This window comes from Suricata suricatta, chromosome 4 (assembly GCF_006229205.1).
Source record: "Suricata suricatta isolate VVHF042 chromosome 4, meerkat_22Aug2017_6uvM2_HiC, whole genome shotgun sequence".
Lineage (NCBI taxonomy): Eukaryota > Metazoa > Chordata > Mammalia > Carnivora > Herpestidae > Suricata > Suricata suricatta.
Window position 1 is genome coordinate 51,902,152 of NC_043703.1, and position 21,992 is coordinate 51,924,143.

General features: G+C 41.1%; 1 protein-coding gene across 5 annotated transcripts in view; it reads right to left on the reverse strand.

Moving 5' to 3' along the window:
* EPSTI1 (epithelial stromal interaction 1) overlaps positions 1–21,992 on the reverse strand; it is an 82,378-nt gene that overhangs the window by 25,431 nt on the left and 34,955 nt on the right. For 2 of the 5 annotated variants that reach the window (XM_029936684.1, XM_029936681.1), the window contains exons 7-9: positions 9,882–9,975; positions 2,107–2,139; positions 1,849–1,881 (exon numbers count right to left, since the gene is read on the reverse strand). In XM_029936684.1, coding sequence (XP_029792544.1) covers positions 1,849–1,881; positions 2,107–2,139; positions 9,882–9,975 — 160 coding nt within the window. The remainder of the gene's footprint in view (positions 1–1,848; positions 1,882–2,106; positions 2,140–9,881; positions 9,976–21,992) is intronic. The other 3 variants (XM_029936685.1, XM_029936682.1, XM_029936683.1) reach the window with 2 other exon arrangements.

Genomic DNA, 21,992 nt, shown 5'->3' on the forward strand with positions numbered 1-21,992 from the left:
TTTACAATGGTGGCAATGCATTAAATTGCCGGGCATTTTATTTCTGTTACTTTATCCAACCTTTAAATTCTATGAAGTAGAGATTATCCTCATTTTGTGAATAAGGAAATGGACTTGGTTACATGAAAGAACTGGACAAGAACACGAAATGAAAATGGATCTACAACTCCTGTCTGTCTGACACTGAAGCCCCAAATCCGCCATTCTCATCCTTGCCTGGAACGTCCTTCCCTCAGTCCTTTGTACGCTTTGCTGCTCAGCTAAAATGCTGCTGCATTCAGCATATAGAGAACTGAAACAATGCCTTACATTTCCTTAAATTCTAGAAGGTAGGCTTTGCCCAGTAAAGATATTGGTCCCAAGTAACGCTATATTCTTCTGTAATACATATATTCCAAGTAGCTGATCAATTAACATCAGAAACAAGCAACAGAGACAGCGACTTTAGAAGTACTGATGTGCCTACTGCTCATTAATGGCACCCTATTAAATAGCTTGTTGACTGGTGATTGATACCCTAGAACTCCAGAGATTCATTTCTTTCTAAGTCTTTGCATCCCCAATCAGTACCTGAAGCTTATTTTTATTTCTGAGAAGGAAAACAAAGGCTGTTCGGGAACACAGGAGTCATTACTTCTGGCTGTGTTAGAGCCTCAGGGGGCAGTCTCCTGAGGACCAACACACCCAGTAAGATACCCTTCAGCCCCACTGACCCACCACAACGGGGTTCCTCACACTGGCAGAGTGACCGTGCATTCTGGAATTTATGAGATTTCAAGTCTTTGTCTGTTCATTTGTCATATGCTTTCTCTGCTCACAGCGATTTGTAGCCGACCCTCTGTAAGGCAGAGGCGGCAGCCTGATAAGCTAATATGTAGGAAATTCCACTGTTCTCATAAAACTACAAGCAGCATCATGGCCACGGACTACATATTTCAGGCCTAGTTCTTTGCACTAATAATCCATAAAGCTTATGAAGGCTGGTTCCCGCCTTTTTCCTTACCATAATTTTTCTCAAGCACTTCTTAATTCATTCCCCCATTTATGTCACTATAAAAACCCCTATTCCATCAAATAATAGGCACTTGTCAGAAAGGGAGAGAGGCTTTCGGAATGGTATCATCTACAGCACTACCACCTGGAACAGTGGAACTCCAGACGTGCTCAGAAAGCCCTCGCATATTCAAACCCTGCTTCGTTAAACAAACACATCCTAGCATTTCCTCTTATCTAAATCCTAAACACAGGAGGACTGTGATAAGACACTGACGGTGGAGAGTGGCTCTTCAGTGACCCCTTCATTTTATGCTAGAGTCTTTCTATAAGACCTAAAAGACGGAAACAAACCAAGGGACACATCTACTCAAGAGATTAAAAGGAGTAGTGAAATACTTAGTTAAAGCAGATATGATGGCTTAAGTGAGAAACTTAAATTCTACTTGTAGACCTTCCTTTTAAACGTAACCTCTTAGGGGCGCCTGGGTGGCTCAGTTGGTGGAGTGTCTGATTTTGGCTCAGGTCATTATCTCACAGTTTGTGGGTTCGAGCCCTGTGTCAGGCTCTGTGCTGACAGCTAGGAGCTTGAAGTCTACTTCGGATTCTGTGTCTCCCTCTTTCTGCCCCTCCCCGCTTGCACTTTCTCTCTCCAAAATGAATAAACTTAAAAAAAAATTAAAAAACAAAAAACTTAACCACTTAATTGGTCTTTTATCAGAATATGGGTCCTAGTTTTTGACTCAGAAAAAAAAAAGGGGGGCAGGGAGTAGACACAAAATGTCATTTAAAATGGACACCACATGACCCATCAATTATGAAGGGTTCAAAGTTACTTACAATCTTAACGCTTACCAAGGTGTGATTCCCAGGCAGTTCAGGAAGTTTCTGTTCAAAAATAATAGGGGGGAAACAACCTCTTGATCACTGTTTTTCTTAGTTCTAAAACTTAACCACTTAATTGGTCTTTTATCAGAATATGGGTCCTAGTTTTTGACTCAGAAAAAAAAAGGGGGGGGCAGGGGATTAGATACAAAATATCATTTAAAAAGGGACACCACACGACCCATCAACTATGAAGGGTTCAAAGTTACTTGCAATCTTAACGCTTACCAAGGTGTGATTCCCAAGCAGGAAAGGAAGTTTCTGTTAAAAAAATAATAGGGAGGAAAAAAACCCTCTTGATCACTGTTTTTCTTAGTTCTAAATGCCAGCAATTTCTGTCACTGTGTTCACATACACTAAGTATTATTGTACTGAAAACACTGTATTCACTATCACTAAGTATTAATATAATACTAATACTAAATTTTTATTACTCAACTAAAATATGCATTTTTACTCACTTTACCGCAAAAGCGAGGCTTATAATATGTCCATTCAAGAAGTACTATTTAAGCCTCTATGTGCAAGCACGGTCATAAGACATGATCTCAGACAGCAAGTCACTAATAGCCTAGTGTGGAAGTCAGACACGAAGATTGATGGTTGCAAGCACAGCATGATGGGGACAATGACAGAAGAAGCTAAAAAGGACATTTAATTAAACTGGATTAAGAGCACCTCCTCAAGGTGGGGGCACTAAGTTGTGTTTAAAGAGGGAATAGGAATCAAACTAAGCGGGGGGGGGGGCACTTTGTGAACAAATGAAAAATAGCATTGTGGTAAGTTTGCGAGGTCTCATAAAGTAGCACAGTTCAGGAGGCTTAAACAAACAGAAATGTATTATGTCACAGTTCTAGAGGCTTGAAGTCCAAAATCCAGTATCTGTGTTGTTGGTTCCTCCTGAGGGCTATGAGGGAAGGATCTAGGCCTCTCTCCTTGGTTTGTAGATGGCCACCTTCTCCCTGCGTCTTCACATCATCTTACCTCTATGCATGTCTGTCTCTGTGTCCAAATTTCCCCTTTTTATAAAGACACCTTTCCTGTGGGATTACAGCGCCCCCCCCCCCTCAGTGACCTCGTTTTTAACTTGATTACCTCTATAAAGACCCAATCTCCAAGAAAGGTCACATTCTGAGGTAGTGAGGGTTAGGACTTCAGCATATGAATTCTGAGGTGGGCGGGGAGACCACAATTCAACCCTTGACAAACATTAAGTTCCCACTTCAAGATGGTGGAGTAAAAATGTTTCTGCACCATCCTTCTCTCAAAACTTACACAAAACTTGGGTGTCTGCGTGGCTCAGTTGGTTGAGCATCTGACTTCATATTAGGTCATCATGATCTCATGGTTCGTGGATTCGAGCCCTGCGTCCGACTCTGCTGACAGCTCAGAGCTTAGAGCCTGCTTCAGATTCTGTGTCTCCCTCTCTCTGCATTCCCCACCCTCTTTCTCGCTCTCAAAAATAAACATTAATTTTTTTTTAAATTATGCAAAACATGGGTGGCTCAGTTAATTAAGTGTCCAACTTCATCTCAGGTCATGATCTCACAGTTCATGGGGTTGAGCCCCACATCGGGCTCTGTGCTGACAGCTCGGAGCCTGAAGCCTGCTTCAGATTCTGTGTCTCCCTCTCTCTCTGACCCTCCCCTGCTCGCGCTGTCTCTCTCTGTCCCTCAAAAATAAATAAATGTTAAGATAACAATAATAATAATAATGAATAAAAATTACGCTAAACATAAGAGAAAATGAAACAAACTACATTCAGAAAGCAAGAGATACTTGTATTCTCAGAGAAAAACCTGTAAAGATGAAGTAGATGAAGAAATGGTAAGTGACTGAGAAAGGAAAAGAGCACAACACAAGGCATGCTGGGGATGGTACCCACAAGAAGCCAGTTTTCTCCACAGAGTGACATGAGGGCCCATGACATGGATGCCACAGCTATCAAGGACAACAGATGGATGGTGGGAAAGTACCTATGCCAGTTCCCACCCTGAAAACTCAGGTGCTAATTCTCACAGCCCAGACAGTGAGTCAAAAGTGTATTCTCTGGATAAACTAAATCGGGCACACCTAGCACAGGTCATGCTGGTTAAACCCCAGGTTGAGAATGAATGGCCTGTATAAATTGCTGGATACTGAGTAGTGAGCCTCTGGGCCCCTCCTCTGAAGTTTTCTCCTGCTTCCTGCATGATTTCTTCTGAAAATTAAAAGGGGATATTTTCTCCATGAAACAAAATCAGGTTGCGATTTTTTTTAAAAAGTAAGAGAAAAACAGAAGTTCTTGGAAAATAAAAAAATCTTCCCTCCCCTTGCAAAAAGATGACCAGTAAAATATTTAGGAGATACTCAAGAAAATGTGTGAGATCATAGAAAAAATACACATGTATGTACGTACACACACACACACACACACACACACACACACACACACACGTCTCCATCCCGGTTCCTGGAAGAGAGCTCCTCAAACTTCCATGATTTCCTAAGCCATAAGGGCAGTAGGAGCATCTTTTGTTCGAATGAAGCTCACTGGGCGGGCTCCTGAGTGGGAACTGGTCACCAGAAGAACTAAGCCAGGATTGGAAACTTGGAATTTCCAGACCCACCCATCCCTCCCAATCTTCCAGAGAGGGGAGAGAGGCTGGATACAAAGCTAGTCATCGATCCTGCCTGTGTGAAGAAACCTTCACAAGATCCCACAAGTACGACAGTCTGGGGAATTTCCAGGTAGGTGAACACATTCACACTGCGAGGGTGACCGCATCCCAACTCACAGGGACAGAAAGCACCTGCACACGGGACACTCCTAGACTTTGCTCCAGGCATCACTTCATCTTGCTGTTCATCTGTATCCTTTATCATATCCTTTAACAAACTGGTAGATGTGTGCCCCCAAGTTTTGTGAGCCACTCCAGCAAATTAATGGAACCCAGGAAGGGGGTATTGGGAACCCCCGATTTGTAGTCATGTTGGACAGAAGTGTAACCTGGGGACCTACTACTTGCAATTTGACATCTGAAGGGGGTGGCAGGGTTGAGGGACTGAGCCCTTTACCTATGGGAACCTCCAGGTCCACAGTGTCAGAACTGAATTAAATTGCAGGACCCCCAGCTGGTGTCATAGAATTACTCGGGGTGAGGCAAGTCCCCAAACATCTATCATCAGAAGTGTGCGTGTGGTAGTCGTGTGAGAGGAAAGGAGACACTCAGTGGGGAAAGGACTGGGGTTTTTTAACCCAATATGCCAAGAAGAAGGAAAAAATGTCAAAGAAAAAGGAAGGAAAAAAATTTTTTTCACAAAAACAAAGATAAATCAAGGAGGCCAAGGATTTCAATAAGAATTCCTTAGAGAAAATGAAGAGAAATAAATCAAAGAAATAACACAAGAAAATCACCTAGAACTAGAGATGAGTTTCCAGACTGAAAATGATATTAATGGCCCTCATACTAAGGCATATCATTATGAAGTTACAGAATATCAGAAAAAAAAAGATGATAAAATATTTCCAGGGGAAGCAGGGAAAAGCCCTGATATATAAGGACTGAAATTCAGAGTGCCTTGGATTTCTCAGGAACAAATAAATACTCGAAAGTAGAATAGAAAGACCTTCAAAATTCTGGAGGAAAATTATTTCCAATTTGGATCACTTACCAGAAAATTACAAGCTAAGTGTGAGGGCTGAATAAAGATAGCTTCAGACATGCAATGACCTGAGCATACATCTTCTCCGGGGAAGCTACTAAATAATATGCTCTATCAAAACAAGGAAATAAAACAAGAAAATAGAAGATAGGAGACCTAGAAATCGGGGGACCCAACATAGGAGAGCAATGCGAACAATTCCCCAGATGGCTTTAAAACAGTGATCCTCATCCTGGGCTGCACATTAGCACCATCTGGGGAGCTTTAAAAGTCCTGAAGCCCAGGCCACAATCCAGCAGGATCTCTGGGGGTACGACCCAGGCATCAGTGAATTCTAAAGTCCCCCAGAGGGTTCCGATGTGTTGAGAACCATTCTGTGAGAGGAAAGTCCCAGAACAACAGCCGTGTAGGAGGCCAAATGAGCCACCAGCCAGGCTAAGGCAGAAGAGGGACGCAAGAGGGATGTTTCCAGGAGGAAAAGAAACCCAAGGTTATCTGACAGACACGAAATGGAAAATTGTGTGGAAATCTGCATCAGAGACTTTTCGTGGGATGGTCACAAAATCTGAAGTCAGTCAAATATTCAGAAGAAACCAACCAAATGTTGAAGCAAAAATTCTAAGAAGTTGCAAAAGGAAGAAAATGTGAAGTGTACGTACTAACTGGCTTGGCAGTGAGAAAAAAGTTTATGAGTCATTATAGGAAGAGAAAGCATGAAACACTGAATAATTATATTAGGAGAATGGAGGGGAGGAATAAATGAACAAGATTTAAACTTGATTAGTCAGGCAAGAACAATACATACATAAAGAGCTACATGAATCCACATAACAAAGAAACAGTTAGCAGAGCGTGGTGGGAGGAAGAATGCCTCCCCCACAAAGAGTCCCATGTCCCAATCTCTGTAAGCTGTGAATGTCGCCTTATCTAGCAAAGGTGACTCTGCAGAAATTGAGGCTTCTGAGATGCAAGAGGACCCTGGCTGATCCAGTTTAGCCCAATGCAGTCACAAGGGTCTTTGTAAGAGGAGGCAAGAAAGTCAAAGAGTGAGAAGAAGGTATGAGGATGAAAGCAGAGGTTAGATGCAGCCACATGCCGAGGAGCGAGTGCCAGCAGCCAAGGAAAGCTAGGAGAGGCAAGGGACAGACTCCTCCCTAGAGACGAAGCCAGCCTTGCTGACACCTTGATTTTAGCCCCTTGAAACTCATTTATGACTTCTGACCTCCAGATCTGTAAGAGAATAAACCTGTGCTGTGTTAAGCCACTAAGTTTGTAGTAATTTGTTACATCGGCAATGGAAAATTTTTTTATTGAGGCATAACTGACAAGATATTATATTAGTTTCAGGTGTACAATATAATGATTCAATGTTCGTTGCAAAATGATCCCAGCAATAAGTCTAGTTAGTATCTGTCACCACACATAGTTACAAAAATGTTTTTCTTGTAACTGAACTTTTAAGATCTCTTAGCAACTTTCAGATATGCAGTGCAGTATTCTTAACTGTGACCACAGGCTGTGCAAGACATCACCAGGACTTAGTTTATAAGCAATGGGAAATTAATACACAAAGTTTAAAATACTGGGAGTGGGAGTGAGATTAAAGGAGTGCGAGGGACACATGCCTTCAAGTGTTGGCTTTTTTAAAAACGTGGCACATGAATAAAACCTAACCCAGACTGCACTAGGAGTTCCAAGCAGAAGTGAGAGGAAATAGCTGGAAAGGCACAAGCTATAGAGCAGTGCTCTGCACACATTAACGTGTGCACAAACATTAACCACAGACCGTGTGGTAAGATTCAGCTTCATATTCAGGACTGGAGTGGGGCCTGAAGTTCATCTGCACCTCTCTAGGCTCCCAGGTAACACCCACGCTACTGGTCCATGGACCGTACTTGGAAGAGCAAAGACCTAGCTTCTAGGTACAGAAAGGAGTCATGAAGGAAGGAAAGAAGGCAGAGGGCAGAAAGGACTTTATGCTTGAGCTAAGGCATTTTGACTTTATCCCTGAAGATACAGGGAGCCGCGGGCAGTAGAACACCAGGATGAGATTTTTTTTTTTAATTATTATTCGCTGTAGAGGAGGAGGCAAGAGGCAACAAAGCAGACTGGAAACCATGTCGTGTACAACCAGAAATATTCGATGATAATGACTGAGGAAGGCAGGAATACTGCTGACACTTCTCACCGGCACACACGCACAGTACAGAGAATTGTATCAATCCATGTGTAAGTAAACACTGTAAGTATCTTTTGTCTGAAACTCTCTTGTAAATCACTTAAAGGAATATTCTTGTAGTCCTTTTCACTGATGTGATTATATAGTATTTATTAAATTCCCATCCACCCATGGAGGAGCCACATGTAAATAAATGTAATAAGAACAGTTTTCTCCAAAAAGGTACCTTATGTGAGAATTAAATTAAAAAAAAAAACCAACTTGAAAGCTTATAGCTTATCACACCCCATAGAAATGGGTATCGCACAGTGTTTACATTCTGTACACTGACCATAGTTAAGGCAAACTACAGGTGTCTTCCTTCCATGTTAAAACATGCGCTGCAAAGTTGTGTCATTAGAAATGGGTCTGCAAAGCATCCTCAGAGGAATTCTACACAGATGGATTAGACAGAACAAGAAGAGTACAGTATTGGGAAAAAAAGCCACTTAAATATATCGATCACCGATAAATTATTAATAGTTTGGTGTCGAGATGGGAGCAGCTATCAAATGCAGTTCATAAAGAACCATCCTGCGTCCAATGCTGCTCCCTATTTTCTATTAATAGCTCTAGGATCGTGTGCCTAATGCACTAATCAATCCACAGAAAATGCAGTCCTCGGAGACATCACTCCTGTTTTGGGAAACAATATTAAAATTCAGGATGAGCTTGTTAAATGGAAGAAACAAGCCAAAATCAATACGCCGAGCACACACAATTCTGCCGTGTGTTTTGAACTGCAGGATTCAGGAAGGCCTCAAATAGAATCAAGGCCATCCTGGCAGCCAAGCACCCGGTTGGTAAAGTTATCCAGTTCCTGTCTTCCCTCCCTCCCTCCCAGCCACAGGGTATCTGGACAGACGTCAAAGACTGTCCCTACACAGGATTTAGCTCCCTACCTACTTTTCAAGTCTGTCCCTTTGTGCCCTGCAGTGAGGGGAGAGGGCAGACGTGACAGGACTCGTGGCAAACCTTAGACTTTGGAGCACCACGTTAGAAGCAGGGCAATAAAAGAAAAGGAACATTTAAACATTTCCGAGTAAGAGGACAATGAACTGATCCCAAGGAGTGTCATAATAGTTTCCTGACATTTTAAGTCATGGCCACTAAAGAGAAAGTAGCAGGGAGGGGAGGGGAATGAAGATCAGGTTTTCCTCATATCTTACTTACCCGCCCAAACCCTGGAAAAGCGCACACTTTTAAAACTTAAACCCATCCTTTCTTTCAACTACAATTGTTTCCAGAAGCATCCTGAATTATACTTACTTTCTTGTGCCCAGTTAGCCAGTCAGTCACCAAGGCCCTGCCAATTTTACCTTCTAACCGGTTCTCTAATCTGCGCTGCCATCTCCATCCTCCCACCCACGGCCCCGTTCCTGTCTTCATCATCCCTTACCTGGACTAATACGGAGACTCAGAGAGGCCTCTCTGCCTCTCTGTTCCTTTAGAGCCATCCTTTACACGGTTACCACAGTGATTCCACTAAAATACAGTCCTGACCTTGAACCTTCCCTGTGTGAAATGTTTAGTACCTTCAGCACTCACAGAACGAGGTCCAAGTTCTCAATGCAGCATGCAAATTTCTGACTCCCCTCATGGTTCCTGTGTCCTCCTCCGACCTTCTAGCTCATTCTTCTAACAGTGAGCTACACGACTCTTGTCCTCGAACATAAGCTGTGCATTTTCTTGCCATTATACTTTAATTCCTGCTCCTGTGTTCCGAATAATTTCTGATACCTGGAAGGACTCCTCACTTTACTAAGTCACATCTTTTAAACTTTAACTTTCTAATTGCTATATGCTCTAAGGTCTCCATTTTACTTTATAACTATGGTTTTCTCCCTCACTTAACTAAAGTCCTTCCAAGCAGAAATTGTATGCGCTTGGTAGACCTGACATAAACATAACCTTTGAAAAGGGTGGTGTTTGGTCCAGGTGCCTGTAATGTAGACAGCAAGTGCAAGCATTGTGTTTATGGCTCAAGGAAGCAACAGTTGAAGTTAAGTTTCAGATCAGGTCATCTGCCTATAGTCCCAGCCATCTGTTACATACAGGTCACTCGGTGCCCTCAGGCTTCATTCACCAAATGCCTCTTTATAAAGTACCAGACAGCAACCCTACACGACATTGCACTCACCCAAGCTGAAGACTGTGGGTCATGAAGAGCCATTTGACGGGAACTTCCGTCTGGCAACTCTGTGTCCAGCCTGCTCAAGAACTCCGCAGTTTTGCTGGCAGGAACACAAATAGGCGTTAGTGCCTTCATAAAAATAGAAACATCGTTACTTATTGTGCCTCTGGATACGAGCCAAGACGTTTATTGGGTGATGACTCAAAGTGTCCTGGGTAGAACAAAAGGTTAGTGTGAGAACAAGGAAGCATAGAAAACCAAAATAAAATGCTACCACAAGACCCCATTCTTGAAGAACATTTATATGAAAAGTATCAAATTAGCTTTGTGGAATGTGAAACTAGGATTTCAGTTTTTTCTCCTTTATGTACTTTGACATGGAGATAAATGCTCTCTCAGATTCCACAGTGTGGGGTCCTAACTTCCCGGCTCAGCATTTAAAGTTTGACATTCGGAACTCACACTAGAGTTGTGGAAATTGGGTCCCCGTGAGACCACATTCCACACTGGTTTCCCGTGGCCCTTAGCCTGCTTTCTCCTCTCGTTGCCCTCATGGCTTGGACTCCTCCTGGGATACAGACCCTCCAATCCAGTACCTCTTGGGCACATATGGATCGTGGATGCCCTCTGGGATTCTGGAAGCAGTAATGGCCCCTCGCTCTCCACACAGACACATACATACACACCTTCGCTTTGATCTGTACCTTCTATGGAAGGTAAGAAATGCTACGGGTTCTGGCCTGCATTTCCAACATCCCTTGTTAGCTCAGAAAGACTGGCCTAGAAATAGCCTAGGTTTTAAGAAGTTCTTTGTTTTTTCCTTAAAAACTCAAACCATCACCCCAATTTCTCCTCTCATCTATGTCAAGCAGAGAACACTAAAACTGTTTCCTAGACCTTGTTTCCTTTCGGCCCGCCACTGATCTCCATTTCTTTGTCCTTTCCCCATGTAATTTGTGGGATTTTTACTCCCCTGTTTCTGATTCACAACCAAACACTTCATTCAGGGAGGTCTAATTTATATTGCACCGGCCCCTCGCAGCCCTCTCTCTGCTGCCTCCTTCCCTCAGTTATCCCCTTCCCCCCTCTGATATTTTAGTCCTGCTGCTAAGATGCAACGCATCAAGTACTTAAGATATGGGCATCCAAAGAAACACAAGAGATTTGGTAAAAATAAATGGTATCCAGTGGAGGAAAAAAAATCAAACCAAGGAATTCAAAATTAAACAGGGATGCCAACATCACTTCAAATAATTACTTAGATAGAACATGGCATTTGAACAAGGTCAGAAGCTTGAGCTAGGAAAGGAAGAGCAAAAAGTTAAGCGACGTACATCACCCTGAGAAACACAAGGCTCCGGCACTGGAGACAAACAGCCTCTCCATTTGTCTAGGATCGCTTATCTTGCCCAGAATAGACAAGGAGACTAATGAAGCCGCAGAGTCTGGAAGCTGCCCCACTGTCTGGGGCTTTATGAAGTCATCAGTCAAAAGCGTTAAAAGAAGAGAGTTGCCAGAAGTTTGGAAGAGATTTCTGAATATCTTACGCTGCGTTCAGACTTAGGAAAAGCAGTGAAAAAGAAACACTGTGACAAACAAGAAAAGAACCTCAGACCAAGCTGACTGGTAGCGCCGTGCTGTGTTCTGACTGGGGTCTCTCATCCGCCGACGCCAAGCACAAAGCCGCCTGCATAGCCAACCACCAGCCAGGGCCCTTCTGCCAATTATCACTGCCCCACTTATGCCACAGGATTAAATCATAATGACAGGGCCACAGAACTGCCACAGGAATACAGGTACGGGTCTGTGGAGAATGTGGATTACTCCCAAAGTTGAACTATACAAACAGGCCATGTTCCAAGTTCCTAAACTAACTGATTGGTCTTTCTCAACTGTTAGTATAATACCTAGTACAGAATATGATGTCCATATATTGACTAAATTGAACTGGGATACTTGTAGGCAATTATGGTCATATTTGATAAAAAATAAAATACAGAAGAGGCTTTTTGAGGGCAAAAGTAGGCAAATCTTGAAGTGCCTGGGTGGCTCAGAAGATTAAGCATCTGACTTCAGCTCAGATCATGATCTCACGATTTGAGAGTTTGAGCCCCTCGTTGGGCTCTGTGCTGAGAGCTCAGAGCCTGGAGCCTGATTCTGATTCTGTCTCCCTATATCTCCGTCCCTTCCCCCGCTACAAAAAATAAATAAGCATTAAAAAAAAAATAGGGGAATCTCCCGGTGGGAAGTCCAACAAGACTGAGAACCCTCGACTGCAGCACTGGGTCCCCTTTCCCTTGGAGGTTTCTTGCTTGTCATCCCTGTGACTCTGCCACCTATTGAAGGGATAATCCTCTTTTGTTAATCATTCTGATGTAAGCATAAATCTAGGACTCCTTCCTTTATTTTCCACAGAGCAGATGAAGGACTACTGATTTTCCAGACTTGGTTTAGAAGACTTAGTTCACTCATGTCCAACTTAAGATGCTCAAGGGTCCTTCCTGCTTGTTGTTAGGGTGATTCCTATAGCTTATCCCACTCTCCCTTTGATATAATTCAGAAGCAGCAGGAATTGCTAAATGTCCATCAAATTCATGTGTTCTCTTACACAACTTGACTACACTTTCTGGCCTCCCTTGCAGTTAAGGTTGGCCATGGGGTTGAGTCTTGACTGATAGTCTGTGAAAGGAAATGATGCACACCCTTTCCAGGACTAATTACTAATTCTCACACATGCCTCTCCAAATGTTTTTCTCTTTCTGGCTGGCTGGAGTAAAGACAACCCCCAGCACAAACCTGAAAGTTGTACACTGAAAGTAGGAGAGCCTCGGTGGCTTGGTGCCTGAATATCTGGGTGGAGGCCTCCACCCAGACCTGTCCACCCAAGCCTTAAATGAGCAAGAAGGAAAAAAACCCATAGTACTCAATCTATTATATATTTTAAAGTCTCTCACAACCCCTAGACTAACCTAATAACACAATAAAAAAATGTACAAGAGAATTTCTCAATTAAGTGATGAATTCCAAAAGTGTAAGAGGCAGCCAAGAAGAGTTGAGGAAAAAAAGGATTCTCAAGGATTCAGTTAAGCAGCTTAGGGATTTCAGAACTTTAGTTGGGGGAAGGGAACGTGGGAAGGAACTTCATTCTGGAGGTGTCTTCCTGTCAGGCCTAGGGCTTCCTGGGCTCAGAGCATAAAGAAGTATGAACCTTCCAAATACTGGAGAGGGTGTCTTACAAAACTGGTCCTCTTATAAATTGATAATGGAAGGGAAAATTGGTGTTATGACTTCAGGGAGTAATTTAACAGTGCTTAGTAGATTGAATATGTGCATAATGCCTAGGTCCCAACTCCAGAGAAACTTTTGCATAGGTGTTTAAAGACACCTGAACAGGGTCATTTAATCCAGCACTGCTGTTAAAAGTCCCAGAGATAGAATTTTTAAAAAAAGAGAGGTGGGGGCAGCACCTGGTGGCTCAGTCAGTTAAGCATCCAACTTGGGCTCAGGTCATGATCTCAGAGCCCCCCCGTTGGGCTCTGTGCTGACAGCTCAGAGCCTGGAGCCTGCTTAGGATTCTGTGTCTCCCTCTCTCTCTGCTCAACCCCCCCCCCATGCTCAGTCTCTCTCTCACCCTCAAAAATAAGTAAGACATTAACAACAACAACAAAAAGAGTCCCAGAGATAGAGAGAAGGAAGATGCGGAGTGAGGGTGAGGGGAAGATGAGAATGGAAAGGAAGAAGAGAATGAACTAGATCTACATCAAGACTCAATATGGTTAAATCCAAAAAATAGTATCCAGGTGGTGGGGGGAAAAAGTTGTAAAGTGATCAAAATATCTGACGGACAGAAAACAAAATCTGTACCTTATGCGGATTCACATATATGTAGTAAAACCAGCACAATGTACATGATGAGAAAAAGAAAAGCAGCCCGAGACATCTAGGAGCTGTTCTGACACATCAAAATCTCAATGTTATTGCAAACTAACCCAGAGTTTATAGCTAAACCATGTTGTTCTACTGATGAACGTAAATGGTCCCACAGAATATCCACCTTACCCAAGTAGACCCCACAAATGATCAAATATCCCCCATCTTGCTAAATGAATGCGGACTTCCTTACCAATTAACAGCTTTATACTCATCTATGCTGTCCTCCCTAAAGGTAACATTTAGTGGACATCCAATCACAGAATTGTCCCCACATGCTGACAACACACAATCCAGAACAATCTCCTGCTTCTTTAGACCCTTCCCCAAATTAGCCAACTGAATCCTAAATCCTCATCGGTTATTTCTAACCGTCTTACTGAGCTATCCCTCTGTTTCTTACAGTGTGTGTTTTCCCTTTTTTTAAGTTTGTTTGTTTTTGAAAGAGAGAGAACACAGGTAGGGGAGGGGGAGAGAGAGAGAGAGAGAGGAAGACACAGAATCTGAAGCAGGTTCCAGGCTCTGAGCTGTCAGCACAGAGCCTGATGCGGGGCTTGAACCCACAAGCTGTGAGATCGTGACCTGAGCCTAAGTTGGACACTTAAGCTACAGTGCCACCCAGGTGCCCATGTTTTCCTTTTTTGTAATAAACCCAGAATGTTCAACTACTGGTATGTCCCTGGAGGTCTTCTGCTGAAGGCCAGACAAATGTTAAACGCCAGGACAGCTGTGACTGCTAGAAAAAAGATGGAGGGAAGGGATAAGCATGAACAGGTAACACTTTACCTGTCACTATACCAGTTCATATCTTTTTAAAAAGTGAAACAAATGTAAGCAAAGTCTTAGGTGTGACCTTAGTGGTTGATACATATTTTCTCAGATTTTGAAATGTTTCTCAAAGAGAGAAAAAACACACACACTCTTGTGGTGCTTATTGGGGAAAGCTTTACAGATGCCATTCTGGGTTCCTTAGAATAATTTCCAAAATACCAATAGGAATACCCGTGTGCGGCTGGCACCGTGAGAATCATTTACGGTGCTTCTTGTTAATCCCTGGACTCAAGACTTAGACTTTCCAATGCAGCAGTTGCTGTAGGATCTGGGAACATGTGTTCCTCAAAAGCACCCCTGGTGATCTTGAGATCCACTCTAGAAGTACAGATGGATATTTAATGTGTGTAATTCTCTTAGGTCCACATGATCCTGACTTGATTAAATCATGACATGACACGCATTTAGAAACACAACTTCAGAGTGTCTTAGGATCCCTTCTATAGGAGTAATATCTAACAATACATTCTTCCTGTCTTTCCCAATAGCTTCACAAACCTGAACTTGCCCACCATGAGGTTTAGGGGAGCAAGTAATCATGCTTACATTCACATACACGTGTGTGCCAGCAACAAATACCTCCTCAGGCTCTGCTTTGTGCTTAGCAATATGGGTTATTGGATAAACGAAACAGATAAGGTTTTGCCTGAGTCAGTTTCATATAAGTGGGCGTGAACAAAAAACATTCACACATGTATAAGCACTCAGAGCTAAAATCAGTGGGGAAACATTTGAGGACAACAGGATATTAGAATAGTCTTAAAGTATCTCTCCCAATTACAAAATATCAATTAAAAAGGGAAAAAAACCAATAACTTTCCAGTGGAGACCACCTTAACCAAGTAATAAAAGTTAATATCACCAGTAATGAGGACATCAACATCATATACCCGCTTGATAGGATGCTCTGAGGACACAGAATCACCTCTCAGTATTCTGAAAATTAAAACCTCAATCTTATCATATGAAAATTTCAGATAAACCCAAATTTGAGGTACATCCTACAAAGTAACTAACCAGTACTGACTGAAAGTGTCAAGGTCATGAAACATAAAGCAAGAATGAGGCACTGTCACAGACTAGAGGAAACTAAAGAGTTATGACCACTAATTATATTATGTGATCCCAAATCAGATCCTAAAAGAGAAAAGGAACATTGAGGAGAAATTGGTGAACTTCTAATAAAGCCTGTAGTTTATTGTGTTATATCAATGTTAATTTCCTAGGTTGATCATTGTACTCTGGTTATATAAGATATAACATTAGGGGAAGCTAGAAGGTCTTACTGCGAAACTCGATACTATTTGTGTAACCTTTCTCTAGGCTAAAAATTATTGCAAAAGAAACAAGACTCTCCCTCAGCTCTTCCTTACCTGAAACCAAGACTATATCCTGATGACAGTGTTTTCCTCTGAGATCCATAAGTGGAGGTAGTTTATTTCTCACACTAAATTTTCCTCAGGGCCAGGGCTGGGGGTGGTGACGCAGGCATCTTCTTTGCTCCCCATGCTACTTTCAACAATCACTTCTCCCTCCATCACTTGCCAGAAAAACTGTTCCGATCATGCTCTTGACAACAGCATACCCTATGTTCCTCCCCTTTTTGCTACTGCCACCCTCCAAACCTTCTGGGCCAAAGCCTCTGTCATTCATCACGACCAGGCTTCCTCCCTGTCTCAACTGCTTTCGGCAACACGGGAGTCCTGGATCTCCTTGCCTTCCAGCCCCCAGGCTCCGCTTTTTATTTCCTCATCTGCAACAGCTCTTCAGTCTGCCTCAGCCACACTCCCAGAGTCCTACCCTAGACTCTGCCATCATGAACGAGTAACCTTCCTCCCGCAGAAACAGGACAAATCCCACCCTTGAACACAACTTTCTATCATACCATGATCTTTGCACAAAGATCCTCATACAGCAATGTTCTACTCTCTTGGAGATTTCCAAGCCATCATTCCCCGCTTTTCCTCGCCATCAGGTCCACCCCTCTCTATTTACTGTGCAGTTTAGAGCCCACAGGCCATTTTTACAATCTTTCCTTCATAAATGCCTTTAACTCTCTAAGACAAAGTCAACCATCTGCTTTCTCTGCAGGTGCACCAGAGCAAGTGAATCAAACTTAAGGAAAAATAACCTATCAGGTGTTTGGGGATGGTAGGCATGGAGGAGGACGGAGGCGGAGCTGTAGATAGGCTTCACATGAAATTCATGAACACTGACAGCACTCTGGTCTAAGCCAACACCAACTCCCGCTTGGACTCCTGCCGTAATGTTGTCTCTAGCTTTTTCATTTCTATTCTTGCCTCCTCAAATCTATTCTTGACACAGCAAACAGTAATCACATCTTTAAAAAGAATAAAAAAGCTTCTGAAGATTTGCCCCTGTAGCTTAAATAAAACCCAGACCCTGTGCTATGGCCTCCATGATCTCTCTGGCTCCTGCCAATCTTGTCAACTTCATGATCTCTTTCCCCACTTCAACCCAAATATATTAGCATCCTTTCAGGTTATCGAAAATACTGGGTGCTGCTCCTGCAGCCTAGGACCCAGGTCCCTGGTTCTCAGCATGACTCATTCCTTCCTTGGCCTTCCGTTCAACTGTCATTTTCTCAGAGATTCAGGTCTTCCCTACACGCTAAGGAGATTCTCCCCTTCCAGTCTCCATATTCTTGATCACTGGTAGAGATCACTATCTTACACTAGGTTCTCTCATAGGAATTATGAGAACTGTTATGAGAATCTGTTGTCCTATATATTTCTTGGTCATCTGGTTTATTATCTGAATTTCCACATTTGGTCATGGGGCTAGATTGGCTTTATTCATCATACATACCTAGAACCTAGGAACCTAGTGTGGTGTCTGACCTATACCACATGCTCATAGTTGAATACACGAAAGCACATTGCCTCATGCTAGATATTATCAATACACTCACATCTTGGCCAGTGTCAAATTTTTTTGTATTTCTCTGATCATTAGTTAGGCCAAATATTTTTACTGATTTTATATGTCTTCTCTTTTAAATGCTAGTTCAAACCATTTGTCAATTTTTCTACAGTTGTCTTTTTCTTACTAATTTATAAGAGTTCTTTGTGAAATTAAGCCTTTGTCCATTACTCTTGAGGCAAATATTTTCTCCTAGACTCACTTGTAACACGGTTCACTGCATCACCTACAAACTTTTTCTGCATTCAGATCTGTATTTTTCCTTATGGCTTCTGAGTTATATGTGTGACTTATCATTTTGGAAGTAGAATCTCCTTTCTAAAAACACTCTTCTTCATATTCTAATTGTGTTGGCTTAATACAATTTGTCAAATTGTCTTTTTGACACTGATTTGAAAGGATACCTTTCTCAATAGCTGAAATCCTAAATACTAAATGCCCATGTGCGTGGGCCTACTTCTAGATTCTTTCACTGAACAGATTTATTATAATGCCAATAACACTTTATTACTACCATACTTTTATATTAACACATATGATACCTGGCACAACAAGCCTCTCCCAAGTCCATTCAATTTCTCATTTTCAAGTGTATCTGCTTTTTTATTGTTTTCTCTTTAAACTTGGTTTATCAAATTCCACAAAAGGTCCTGTTCAGAAGAAATATTACCTTTATAATACTGATTTTTTTTTCCTTTTAGAGTAAATGGTCTACATTTATTTTCATCTTCTTTGAGGTATTTTATTTATGTAGGATCTATCTATTTGACTCACCTGTTTTAAAGTATGCTTATTATTTTAAATGGGTTTTTTCTTCAATTATACTTTGTAATGAGCTTTTCATGGTACAGAAAATGGTACAGACATGGTACAGACAAATATTTGCATATTAGCTTTAGATTCATTGATGTTAGTTGAACTGTTTGTGTTAGTTCTAATTATTTTTTAGTTGATCCATTTGGGATGGTTTAGACAGATAATCAGAGACATTTATCTCTTTCTTTCCAATATTTAGATTATTTCTTTGTTAAAAATAGGAACAGTCTCTAGTAACAGGGCAGTAATAACAAGCACTCTCATCATCCTGTTCCAGATTTCACTGGAAAAGCTGGCTTCTTTCTTAGGATTTCAAATGAAATCTAACACCTTCCTTGAAGGTTTAGTAGAACTCACTGAAGAAATAAAAACAAAAACAAAACAACTCAGTTGGGCTTTTTTAGGTAAAAGTCAAACTATATTTTCTCTTCCATTTCTAGTTATTACTCTATTCAGGCTTCATGTCTAGTCATGTATATTCTCCCAGGAAATAAATGAGGAAATCTGAGTGAAAAAAATTAACAATTAGAAGTAGGACATAGTATTTTGCTCTTCCAGAATTCTGGCTATACTTCCTTTCTTGTCTTTGGAGCTTTTTTTTCTTTTTAAGTCAGACAAGTTCAAGTTAAAAATTGGTCTGAAATTTTAACAGAATTTTCAAAAAAAGAAAACCACTAGCTTTGGGGTTAATTTACAGACGATTAGTTCATTTTCTACCTCATCAAAAATATTTTTCTGGGGTACCTGGGTGGCTCAGTCAGTTAAGCATCCAACTCTTGATTTCAGCTCAGGTCATGATCTCATGGTTAATGAAATTGAGCCCCATGGAGGGTTCTGGGCTGACAGCACAGAGCTTGCTTGGGATTCTCTTTCCCTCTCTCTCTGCCCCTTCCCTGCTCACATGCGTGTGCTCTTGCTCTCTTTTTCTCTCTCTCTTAAAATAAACAAACATTTTAAAACATTTTTTTCCTGTATTATCCTTCCTTTTCTCTATTTGTACTTATCTTATTGTTATATTACTATCTTAATAAAAAGCTTAGGTTTTTTTATTTCCATTTTTACTAAATGCTTTTAAAACTCTTTATTTTCTAAATAATTTAATAGCAACATTCTATAGATTTTAACATGGGATACTTTAAAATTTGTATTCTTTTATCCTAAAGTAATTTGTAATTTCAGTTTGGGTTTCAATTTGTACCCTAATCGTCATTTAGAAAAGTGATTAGAAAAAAATTTATGGGAATAGGTGCTAAATTTCCTTTTTTGTTTATTTAAGTAATCTCTACACCCAATATGGGTCTCAAACTCCTGACCCTGAGATCAAGAGTCACATATTCCTCTGACTGAGCCAGCCAGATGCCCTGGACACTAACATTTTTTATTGCTTGATTTCTAATTTTACTACATTTTCCTTAGGAATAGTGGTTCTCTAGGATTTGGGAGTATTGGAGGGATTTTCTGAGAAACTTTGAAACCTTAGTCAAGGTCAGTTGTAGTTACATCAATATTTGTAAAGATTCTGTATTTTCATAAACTAGGTACAACACTTTATAACTGTCTATATAATCATACTGAGTGTTTTTCAAATCTTCTATTCCTTATGTAATTTTTTGGTTCACATGATCTGCTAATTTCTATGGAGAATTAGTTAAATAAAAAGGAAAATGTAGGGCACCTAGGTGGCTCAGTTGGTTAAGCATCCAACTCTTGATTTTGGCTCAGGTCATGATCTCACAGTTCATGAATTCAGGCCCCACATCGGGCTCTGTGGGCTCAGTGCAGAGCCTGCTTGGGATTCTCTGTCTCCTCTCTCTCTGCCCCTCACTTGCTTGTGCTTGTTCTCTCAAAAATAAACTTAAAAAAAAAAAAGAAAGAAAGAAAAGATGAAAATCTACAAATCCATTATCTATATTACAGACTTTAGCAGTTTATTTTATAGGTTTCAAACTGATATAGATTTATAATTCAAACTATCTTTTGGTTTATGTATTTTATCCCTATAAAATACCCTTTATCCTGTTGAATGCTTTTCCACCATGAATTCAACTTGTCTTCTTTTAATGGTGATAGTAATGAAACTGCCTTCTTTTGTTGGCATTTATGGTTATACTTTTCAATCCTTTATTTTCATCTCTTCTGTTTTATGGTATCTCTTGTAGTAGCATATACCTAGAATTTCACCTTTTTATGCCGTCCAGGAACACTTCTTTTAATAAAGAGATTTGGCCTGTATACCTTTTCTGTGATTGCTGACTTGTTTATAGTTCTTCCTCTTTTCTGCCTTATATCACAAGGATTATATATTCATTGTATTCATTGTATTTCAGTGTATTTCATGGTTGTGTTTTTTTCTCTTAATGTTTTTATGTTATATATCCTATCTGTACATATAATTAAACACATAAAACACATATTAGTCTTCTATCAATATGCAGAGTTCACAGCCTTTACTCACACAGAAAAAAATACTCATGTTACTTCCTACCTCCTTCTCTTCCTTGTGCATCTTCTAGCACTAAAATCATCTATATTAATGTGATCATGCTTATTCTTAATTTTTTTAAAAAGAGAAAGGTCTATCACACAGCTGATTATAAGTTTTACTATATTCTTTGTTCACAGCTGTTGTGATACTTTCTCCCTTCCTTTTTCTTGGATTCATTCTTTGTTTGACTGGAGTTCGTTTTGTGTTAATTATTTTTCAGTAAAGATCTTAGAACTCACACAGAAGCAATAAAGTTGGCTCTGCAGGTAGCTTTTCTCCAGGATGGGGGGTGGGGGGGGGGCGGTACGCACATATTCCCCCAGGTACAGCAGATTTACCAGGAGCACTTCCTGGGTCCCATGGCCTTAGTGAATTTCCTGTGTCAGAAAGAAGTTCCTAGGCTCTATTCTCGGGAACAAAGGCCAGAATCAGCGGTCCCTCTCTTACTTCCCCCTGTGCTGTCCTCGCTTGCAGTGACTTCAGACTCTTGTTAGCTTCTCCCTCCACGCACTATACTAGATCACTTACATGGGTTATAGTGGTTAATCTTCTTGTGAGTTAGTAACTAATACCAGTCCCGCCCCCATGCCCTACATGAGGAAACAGAGGCTCAAGGAGTTAGATAATGCTCTTCAACATTATCTATGAGCAGGAAGGTTACAGGCTGAGCCCAAGCAGTCTGACCCCATATTTGCCCTCACAAGAGGAAAACACTGATGATACCAGGTCCCAGTGATAAAATAATTAAGTGCAACCAGTTTATAAATAAGACATTAGTCAACTTTCACCTTTTACCAATTGCTAATTACCTACTGAGAAAGCAAGAAGCTATCCCTGGCATCCAGGACCTGGCCTGGCGCTCAGAGCTAGGGCTTAGTGTTCTCCTGTTGGAAGCAATTCACACAATATCAACATCAAAAGAGGTCACTCTGGGGCTGTGATGGACCCTGACAAAAATAAGACCATTCGTTAACATATCTGAGCAAAAAAAGATAGACAAACCTTGTCTAAATGACCAAAGTGACCAAACACCCCCAAATTCCTACCTAATTTGTGTGACTATGCTTCTTTATCAATCACATTACAATTGTGATTAATCACTCAGGTTTTCT